This window comes from Triticum urartu, chromosome 3 (genome assembly GCF_003073215.2).
Source record: "Triticum urartu cultivar G1812 chromosome 3, Tu2.1, whole genome shotgun sequence".
In the NCBI taxonomy this organism is placed as follows: domain Eukaryota; kingdom Viridiplantae; phylum Streptophyta; class Magnoliopsida; order Poales; family Poaceae; genus Triticum; species Triticum urartu.
In genome coordinates, this window is record NC_053024.1 from 1,696,310 (window position 1) to 1,706,639 (window position 10,330).

At 41.6% G+C, this 10,330-nt stretch overlaps 1 protein-coding gene across 1 annotated transcript; it reads right to left on the reverse strand.

Annotated features, from left to right (window-relative positions):
* Nucleotides 1-2,207: 2,207 nt before the first annotated feature.
* Nucleotides 2,208-6,761, reverse strand: LOC125542247 (alpha-terpineol synthase, chloroplastic-like). Its single transcript, XM_048705205.1, has 7 exons — nucleotides 6,437-6,761; nucleotides 4,672-4,921; nucleotides 4,114-4,477; nucleotides 3,715-3,933; nucleotides 3,164-3,314; nucleotides 2,738-2,989; nucleotides 2,208-2,639 (listed from the first exon to the last, which is right to left on the reverse strand). The coding sequence occupies exons 1-7, from the start codon at nucleotides 6,701-6,703 to the stop codon at nucleotides 2,352-2,354; spliced, it is 1,791 nt and encodes a 596-aa protein (XP_048561162.1). The 5' UTR covers nucleotides 6,704-6,761; the 3' UTR covers nucleotides 2,208-2,351.
* Nucleotides 6,762-10,330: the final 3,569 nt, after the last annotated feature.

Here is a 10,330-nt window from a genome sequence, read left to right on the forward strand (position 1 = left end):
TGAGGATTTTTTTAAACACGGCACAAATGCAAATGTTACATACAATCATCCCGATGAATGCGCGCGCACACACACACCTTACCTCTATTAGCATCTGAACGAACGTCCCTGCAAAGTTTGAAAAAAATCTAGAAAAATAAGAGCATCAGCGCCAAGTTTAAGACTTGCACTCTGATAGCTGGTTCCACAACAAGGAACTTAATCATCTGAGGTACGCTTGGTTTTTCATTGTTCCTATCAAAACCTTTGAACCAAGAATTTTAACATGCTCCCTCTTACCTCGTCTTTTCACATGGGAGGTTACAAGGTAAGAGTTAATCAACCAACTACTTAAGAGTAAATCAACCCCACTACTTAATGCAATCAACGGCTCGGATCTATTTTATTTTTTTCCTCTCATGTGAAAAGGGGAGGTAAGAGAAAGCATGTTAAAAAACCTCACAAAATAAATGCCCTCGATCTCAAAAGATTGGGGAAAAAAATTGTGACAGTAAGAAAGGAAAACTCATGATGTTGGGGAAGGAATAAGCATCGAGGAAATTTGAAGCACATGGTGATATGGAGAAGGACCACGGTCAAGGTAAGATTTGACTTTGATGTCAGATCAGGAAATGTTCAAGAATATGTATTGTACAACTCGTAATGTGGTTTATATCTATTTCAATTATGGTCTATATAAATTTGATTCCTTATTGGAAGAGATTACCCCAATAGTGCATTTGTTTATTCATTGTCCATGTTTAGATGAATGATCTACAAGAGGAAGTGGTGTGCACTAGTTGAGTTCTACCCTACAATTCATCTACTTCAATGACATTAAGAGGAAAGGGACTGTATTGTATTAATGCCACTAACAATAAAAAGATAGTTGCCTAGTTGTCTCGGTCATGAGCTCGAGAAAAGGGAATATAATATTCATCGATTTCCTTAATGCAATACTCCGTTTATTACTTAATACGCAAGATGCATCATGGATTTTGGTCTTTCAGTGGAGTATTAGCTATAAATGCATGTTGGATGGCGCTCTACGAGTACAATGACGTAATTCCTATATGTATGATTAACCATAAAATTGCAATTTTATCGATACACAACAATAATTTGTTTACCATGCATATGCTATTGGGAGAGATTTCACTAGTGAAATTATGGATCCCTGATCCATTCTTCCTCATAAATACAACTTTTCTTTTTTTACACTTTCTTGTACTTAAAATATTCTTCAATTAATTGTTCCACACACTTTCAATCAATTCCAAATACTTGAGACGGTAATTCTTGTGTAAGTAGAAAAGCTAGTGAGATTGACAACCTCATTAGGCAATTTGGGGACAAAGAGTTTCTTAGTTGAGTGCAAGGTTGATCATTTGCTCTTGGAGTTGAGATTTATGATTGATAGCCATAGTTTTCTAACTACGAAGAAATCTCTTGAGTACTACAAACCCTCTCACTTGAGGTCCCAATATATATTTTTTGGCACTATTGCCAAGGAGCGTTAGCTCGGAAAAAATGGTACTTTTGGGCAATTTGCCTTTTGAGAGAAACGGTCTGATTTCTTCTTTCTCTATAAATAGGCGTCCACACCCTTTCATGTGAGGGGGACACCCAACCATTTTCACATCTGAGAGAGTAGTTTCCTAAGCTATTTGAAAGACTACCTCCTCTCTTTCTCGAACCCCTTCCTTTTATTTATATCTTCATGTTTTAAGCCTATCCTTTGTGTGTGTGTGTGTGCTATAGAGAGAGAGATTCCATGGGTTCTTGGAGTGGAGATCTTTTGAGGAGTTCTACCAAGTGATTCTTCATTAATCGTTGCTCTTGGAGAGTGTGCACATCCTAGATGGTTAGGAATCACTTCGGAGCCTTGAACCATGATATTCTATAGGAATCAAGAGCTGGAATGGCTTGGAGATCGACTACTTTGTGAAAATCTACCTCGAGTGTGGATTGACATTTTTGGTCGATAACCATGGTGGGATAGGTTGTCTTGCACTTGGTTGGCCCTTTGTGGTATTATAGTCTTTGTTACTTGAAGACTCCGTCAACAAGGACTAGGATATCGCTAACTATCTGAACCAGGGTAAAACATCACTGATCCCATCTATGTTTGCATCCCTCCGCTATACTTCATACTTCATTGCAATATATTGATTCACTCGTTTGTTGTCTTGTATAATCATGGAATTGTATGTATAGTAGACAACCTCTTTAAAGAATAGTCACACCATTTACATATGCATAGAGACTACACACCGATATGTATAAAATATTATCCAGTTGGATCTGGTTCCTTATTGGAAGAGATTATCACACTAGCACACTTGTTGGTTGCTTTATACTACTAAGCAATCTCAAAAAGTCTCCACAAATAATGATCGGATGATATCCTTGAGGTTCCTACAGTTAGTAAAGTTATCGTCTTTGTTATACATGAACTCCATTGTTCTTGTGAGGTTAAATATCGCCTCAATCAACTTCCTCGGTTGGTCAATATTAGGCTCTAGCCACTCACCATTGAAATCTTTCCATGACTCCTCCTTTAGCTCTTGTATCTTGTGACGTGCTATTTCAATCGAGACATTGTGTTGTTTCATGTAGCTATCCATTGTCGAAGCAACATGAGGCGTCATCTGCTCTCGCTGCGGACACACGTTAAATAATGAATAATAGATCAAGCATTATATATACATGCATCTGTGTTCTATTTTGGATGAAATTAATGAATACTTATTATTACCTCATAGGTCATGATATCATCTAATAGTCTAACAATTATGCAAAGCTTCTGCACAATTTTAGGCACAGTCAAAATCCATTCAAAAGAATCCTTTGTTGCTATGTCATCCATTCCGACCAGTGAAGTGCAAGCCAACAAATGGCATGCACAAGTCCTTGCCGAGACCTGAAGATGCTCTTCGATAGATCTTGGGATGAAGTTCTCTTCGCGCATTTTAACCTCTTTGTTGTAATTTCTAACTAGATCCACTATCTGAAAATTGGAACATAACACCCATTTATTTAGAACAATTTGAAAGAGTAAGTTTTAAACATGTTACAACATTAACAGCATAAATGCTAGTGTAATTTATCACTTAGATAGATATAATTAAATGTAATTATGTTATTTTCAAAAAGTATTTTTGAGGAAGATAAGCTCACTTACAAAGTTTCTGAGGTAGGTCATACGGTATTTCTCCTCCGATGCTAGCTTGTTATCAATGATCTGATGGCAGTCCATGATTTTTTCCAATGCATATTGCATGCACTTTGGGAGAACATGAGCTACCTTTGGATCCCAACTGGACATGAATGATCTGTCCTAAATTTAAAGCAGAATAATATGAGTGATGCAGATTCAACAATGTTAGTTAAGCAGTATTTAAGGTGGAGATTCATACATGCAGCTGAAGTTGATATTTTAAAGAGCTGAAAACAAAATTCAAAGATGGTTTCTTATGGAGCGAACTCTCCAAAAGAATCATATGCACCACTATATACATGAACAATGGAAATTACAAGAGAATAAATAGTTAGAGCTAACTGCATGGAAGTTTTATGTATCGTTATATGCCAAGCCAACGGCTTCGAGGAACTACCACTAAATTAGCCAAGACATATGTTGTTTCATATTGCATAGTGTAATCTTTGCCCGTTTTTAACCAGCTTGTCCCACAAAAAATGAGTATAAGAATGTTTGCCATGAAAGTTACAAACCTTTCTACCCACTCGGTAAACAATTCACACTCTTCTGATGTTCCAAATGAATCATAAATATCATAGATGATGGTTGTAGTGTAAATCACGAACGTAAGTATTATTCGGCCCCGTGAACAGTTGGGTTGGTAGTATACTCCCAACATCCACAAATAACATTCCACGAGTCTATCTCGAGCGAACGGGAGCCTTGAATGAACTTGCAGATTATTCCACCACCTGTACATTTTTTTGAAACTTTCTAAGATGCTCATTAGAGTATAAAACTTAAAAAAAATCAGATGAATGTAGATCAAATTTTGACCCGAAACTGCTTCAAAGTTAATTATGATAAAACACATTCATGATCTATAAGGTTAAGATAGGACAAGCTCATTGAAATAATGTTAATAATTTCACCTTGTAGTAATTTTCAACTCTTGTTGATACTGGAGTTGCATCAAATTGAAATTCACCTTTGCAAGTTCCAATACCGATTTATTCATTGTAGCTTCTTTCTCATATGTAGAGATATAGATCTTAACATCATAAATTGCAACCCTTCGCGGGAGGGGTATCTCAAGTGCACATTGAATTTCATGTGCCATTAATCCTTCTAGATATGGCAGTTTTGATTCTAAACTCCTTTTGGTGAAGGATATAGCTTTGTCAAGTATTATCTCTCCATGGATACTAAAATGTGCGGCATTGTAAAGGCTCAATAGTTCTCTCGGAGTTGCTGTCAGAAAAGTTCCATCCTCATCTAAGAATTTCGCAAACACGTCTGGAATAATAAATTAAAAATTGTCAAATAACTAGTTTTTCAAATTAGAAAGAAGAGTACGTACAACAAATAAACAGTAGCCTCATGTTGGAAAAAACTATAATTAGGTATCATTGGTACGATATATCCCTATCAGCCACTTTAAACTATAATGTTTTACTTCATAATAATGATTGAGTTTGAATGTGTCTTACCTGGTGAAACCTTGTATCCATGTTTACGTAGTAGATAGAACCAAATGGCTACTGTATGAAGATCAAAGTCACTAACATTGGCACTATAAATTTGTTTTAACGCCACATTAATATCTTTTTCAAAAAGATAATCCAAGCAAAGACGCTCTAAAGCAACAATGAGATTCATCCTCTCAAGATAGGTGGTGGAACTTGATATCAATTTGGACACATCTTTCCTGAGTTCTTCTACTCGTTCTACCATCCATGTCTGCTAAAAGCAACAAGACAAGTGAGTGTATTAGACACTAATTACTAAGTAATTATTCATCTGTCAATTATTGGACCTTTACACTAAATAGTTATCCATGGGTGAATTAGTGGGCCCTTTTCAATGAAATTGATACTAAGGCATAAAGACGTAAAGCACGATGTACTTGAGTTTTGTGTACCGCCAACTGTTAACACCAAACATGAAGTGAGTTTATTTCACCAACACACTGTTTATGAATATATATGTAGCACCTTCATGTTTTTGTGCATTTATTTAGAAAAGAGGAAATTTTCAGTGGGGAACGATGTACCAGTTTGATCGTGAGGAATATATATGCACCATGTTTCTAAAAGAATGTATTTTTTTCAAATAAACAAATATGTTTTTCGGAGTATGCCTATGTTAGTATTTTTTTTTAAATGCACACGTGAACATGGTTCCACGCGCACCCATGTGTATAGTAGATTACAAAAATACTAAAAAAACAGAAATTTTGAGATATCAAACTTGGTCGACCATTCTACTCGTGTATGAAGTTTCATGAAGGAATGACACGGGTATTTCATAATGAACAAAATACAGTCCGACCTTACAAGTCCTTCAAACAATGTTTTTGAATATATCTTCGATTTTCTAATTTTTCTTCAGAATGTCATGGGTATCATTTATTCGCGAAACTTCATATGTGAGCTAGTAGAATGGTCGACCATGCATGCTACAGTGTCTAATGTAAGTTGGGCTTTACATTGGCCCATTATATAAGCCATGTTTCAAATTTTGATTTAAATTTTTGTGACATCATAGATCCATGCCTTGTTTATGTGCTAATTTCCTTTTCAGTTTTTTTTAAACATACTAATTACAATGTATTTTTTGGCGCCTGGTGCACAGGTCGTACCAGATACTTTCCCCATAGGTACTACAAAAATACATGGCCTGATCAAAACAAGCCACCCCGCCCACTTTGGACATTGGGAACTTGGGATTTCTTTCTACTTTAGAAAATTTCCAGAAACAGAAGCACACTATTTTAGAAACTCCGCAGTGACATGTCATGTACTTCCTCCATTCCCTTATACAAGACCATAAACTCAAATTACATGTACCAAAGTAAAATTTAATGACTGCTTTGCAAACCCACTTTTTTTCGTTAACCGGGATCATTAATACACCCGCATGCAAGAAAGGAAGGAATGAGAAGAAAGTAGCACAGTGTCAGTATGATTACATGCATGCAAGTATTAAACAAGTTGGTAGTATGAGGAAACATCATTAATTTTTACCTTGATTATAGTTAGTGGCCTTGTATAGATGAAAAATGTATTTTTCAGAGTGGCCTTGTATAGATGAAAAATGTATTTTTCAGAGTGGCCTTGTATAAAAGAATGAACTGGGTAATAAGAGAGTATATTGCTTGAATGGTTTCAATATGCAGTCCATTTGTTGTACAGCAGTAAAAAAACAAGCATATATGCAGGTAATAAAGAGTAGAGGGTATATATATGGTTCCACCTGCTTTTGAGAGGAAGCTGCTGGATCAGAGTGGTGAAGGAAGAAATCCCCCCACACAGAAGGGTAGAAGCCGCAAGGATTCCTGCACGACCGATCGTCAACCTCATGCTGTGCTTCTGCCGCCGGAGCTTGCCGCTGACGGCATCGCAGTGCGGTGTGCCGCGGCCGCTGCCACCTCCAAGAAGGACTTCCGGCCGGCCGCGCCGCGGGAAGGCAGCTCAGGCTCCCTCCCCGTGCTCCTCCCAAGCAGAAGGTGGTGGTTTGCATTTTCACCTGCTAGCAGCAAAACTGCCTGTCTTCCTGCAACGGCGTGGAACCCGTGTTGGCATATATAATTACAAAGCAACGAGCAGTTGTTAGCAATGGAGTGACCTTTTTGGCCGTGCTCTTGTGGGAAACTTCAATCATGCATGCACAGTAGAACCAGAGCATTCGATGCAGTAACAGTATCCAGCAGGTGAAACTTCAACATCTAGCACATGGACCTGCATTATCGAAACACCTCATCATCCAGAAAGAACCAAGATCATGCCAATCCGGAAAGTGTGGTGGTGCTCAATTCGGTCTATCACTGAAAATGGAACCAGTCTTCTAAAGAAAACGTGTTTATTATAAAAATTCATGAAAAAGGTACAAAGCACATCAAACATAGCAAAACTACATCAAGTTCCATAAACCACCGAACGGCCACCATCATAGAACGAGTCAGCGACGCACCGCTATCGTTGCTGCCCTATCGGAGCCAGCCTTACCTTGTTGGGAAGTCTTTGTGCATGTGCCTCTAAGGACAAGCGCTTCGAAGCCGCAATTGTCGTCGAAATTGAACCTTTGAAGCGATCTGAAGCGTCTGGTATCTCGCCATTGTGTTCGCACCACGAGAAACACAAACTTCGCAGCCGCAAGGAGACAACGGGAATTTATGTCAGAGCTCCATTGAGTCCATTCAGACAGATGAACTTGAGAAGGATCAATGGCCAGATCGATAATGATGTACTGCCTCTACAAGAACAAAAAAAATCCTAACCAAAACTACTAGTCGGAACCAAGGCACTGGGATTCTCCTCGCCACCACCGGCCACCGGAGGAGCAGGCAAAGGGGAGTCTATTCTACGGGCTCATTGGCGAAGCCTGGAGGGGATGTGTTTGCCCTTCCCTCTATTTAGGAGGGGAAGGGAAGGAAACCAGATAGGTTTCCGATTAACTAGAATCAATCTCCAATACCTAAGTAATAAGAAGGCCATTTATATGATATAACCAAGTAAATTGTTCACAGAACTTCTTTTGACTGAATTAATCAGTGTTCATACTTTGTTTGATCCAACTCTCTGACCCCCGCGTCGCCCGCATCTGGCGACACGGGGGAAACCTCGACCGCCGGCGGAAGCCCCGCCCTCCACCACCTCCGTTGCTTCGCCGCTGCCGGAGGGCCGGCCGGGGAACGCGCGCCGCGCCTGGGGATGGCGGCGGCGGGGCGTTTTTTGGTCTCCCTGGCGCCGGAGGCCCCTTCCCCGCCGCCCCAGATCCGATCTGGCGCACGGTGGCCTTCCCTCCTCCAACAGCTGCCCTCTCCCCTGCCTGTCCGGCGCGGCACGCCCTTGGTGCTCCTCCCCGCCCACCCTTGCCTCCTCCATCGGCGCAGCCCTTCTTCTTCGCGCTGCTGTTCATGGGGGGCGTGCGCAAGGCCCTTGGGTGGAGGTAGCCGGGCTGGCCGAGGCTTGGCCCTGCCCCGTGCAGGCCACTCTCCGTCACTGACGGCGTCTCCTCCGAGCTGCGGCGCCGACATCTGCAGGTGTGAGGTCACGGGTGTCTTCATTGGCAGCGGTAGAAGCTTCGCGGTGGATCCTTGCCGGCTCCGCTCCGGTCCCGGCGGTCACGGACCTGCGTTCTCCGGTGTCCATGGCATGCCGGCGTCCTACCGGCGCGATTTTGGCCCCGGTGCTTGGGTTGCTGTGTCCTTTCCAGCTTCTCTGGCTCGTCGGTGTTCTGGCTACTCCGTCCTCGGCAGCTCGGAAGTGCGCTCCCCTTCCGGTTCCTGGATTGCCGACGGCGCCGGTTGTCACCCCTACCCATTCGCGTCGGCTCTCTACCTTGCTGCCTTCCCGACCCCACCCTCCTACACGCCATGTCGGCTCCAAAGCTCGTGTTTTTTCGGCGGCAGATGCAGCCCCACCCCTTCCCCTCTAATAAGGTGGCGATCGATCGGCGGGCGGGCTTCCTCATCTTCAGTTCCTCATCTGGTGGCTATGGGATTGCACGGACACAGGCTTGGCGAAATCCATGCTCGGCTTACCGATGCTGGCAGTGGCGACACTCGTGGGTGTCGTTTTCCTTGTTGGAGGCGTTGTCATGGCCTCTCACCGTGCCCCTCTTCGAGCTTCGGGGGAAACTCTAGGTCCGATTTGTCGGATCGGATGGCGACGGCCTCACAATGCCGTTTCCCTTCTTGAAGGCATCATCTTGCTTGCTCGCGGTGTTCCCGGTGTTGGCTCTGAAGATGTTCGATGTTGTGCTCATCCGATCTGCCTCTCAAGTTTTAGGCTTGGTGGGTTTTGTTGTGTCTTTTCCCTGTTCGGGCTGAGCATACCTCTCCCTGCTCTCGGTTCGTTGTATCCTCTATTGTACTCATTTTCTCTTCTTCTATCAATGAAAAGATACGCAAGCTTTGCGTATTCGCGAAAAAAAAGTAAATTGTTCACAAGGCTTAAGTACAACCACAGATCTTCAGCTGGATCCAAGGTGCAAGCTTTTTTTTTACTTATGTTCACACTCTATTCTTCTCTAAGCATGCGGCACTGTAGAGAGAGAAGGTGAACAATGTATTCCTTATGACTTGCTCTTAGTGCTATGACCCGGTCTTTCAAAATTTAGCTTAAATATCCATTCAAAATTGTTTGTGGACGGGTCTTCAGGCTATTCCATTGTAAGTTATATGTTTTTGCACATTGAAGACACCCTTAGAATTCTGAGGCACAGGCCGATCTACCCAAAAAATAAACAATCACATAAAAAACCAAACAAATATTTGTTAACAAGGATAACATAATATTATATGCATCCATATGGCATGACTACAGGACTCCGCAAATGATACCGCTACAATACCGAACGTCGGGCGCCTACTCCTTATGCGTGATTTTTATTGACAATAATTTTTTCTAGACGTCCTCGAAATGATGTTGAATGGAAAAGTGCTCAACACAAAAGTTATGCTTCTCATTGAGGAGAACAACTTTGCTTTTTGGATAATCTCAATCCAAGGTCATATGCAGCTTCTAGAGTCAAAACAACCAGATCAATCTTCCTCATTTCATCCCTAAGGAAAGCTCAGCGGAATCACCTATTTCTACCCATCTTGGTTGCCCTTCCAATCAGAAAAAGAACAATAAAAGAGAATACGTATGCATAGGTTTCTATGCAACAACTTTCGAGTATAAGAAATTAGGAAAATGATCATTCTGTCCAGCTAAAAACCATTCGCTCTTACCTAGTTCTGAGGGGGCACTACACGGAACTGTTGATCGATACCATCCACCTCTTGCATTTTAAGCATATATGCACATGGAAAGGACGGAATATGGCATGCAAAGAAGTTTGAATCAAATAACAGTTGTGTTACTGACAACTTTTGCCATTCGTGAAAATAGGGTATGGAGGTTCCGGCCTACCTCCGGGCTTAACAGATCATGCAATAACACGCCAGGAGGACCACCGAGGTGCTTGAACAAGCCAGGAGGTTCGACTCATACTTGACCAAATAGGCCAATTTTGAGTTCCTCTGGAGGTTCATGGCTGGCTTGTATGAGTTAAGCTAGAATTGAGGATTTGGAAGGGATTATGGCTCATTTCTCGCAAAGGCTAGGTACCCCATATATAAAAGGTGTGCCGGCTCTGTTT

Bases quoted from the DNA above. Each gene is read 5' to 3' on its own strand.
- LOC125542247 (XM_048705205.1), bottom strand. From the start codon at position 6,703: ATGCAAACCACCACCTTCTGCTTGGGAGGAGCACGGGGAGGGAGCCTG. The intron at 3,315-3,714 runs GTTTGTAACTTT...AATTTAGGACAG, and splicing joins TTTACCGAGTGGGTAGAAAG to ATCATTCATGTCCAGTTGGG. The intron at 2,990-3,163 runs GTAAGTGAGCTT...TCCAATTTTCAG, and splicing joins TGACCTACCTCAGAAACTTT to ATAGTGGATCTAGTTAGAAA.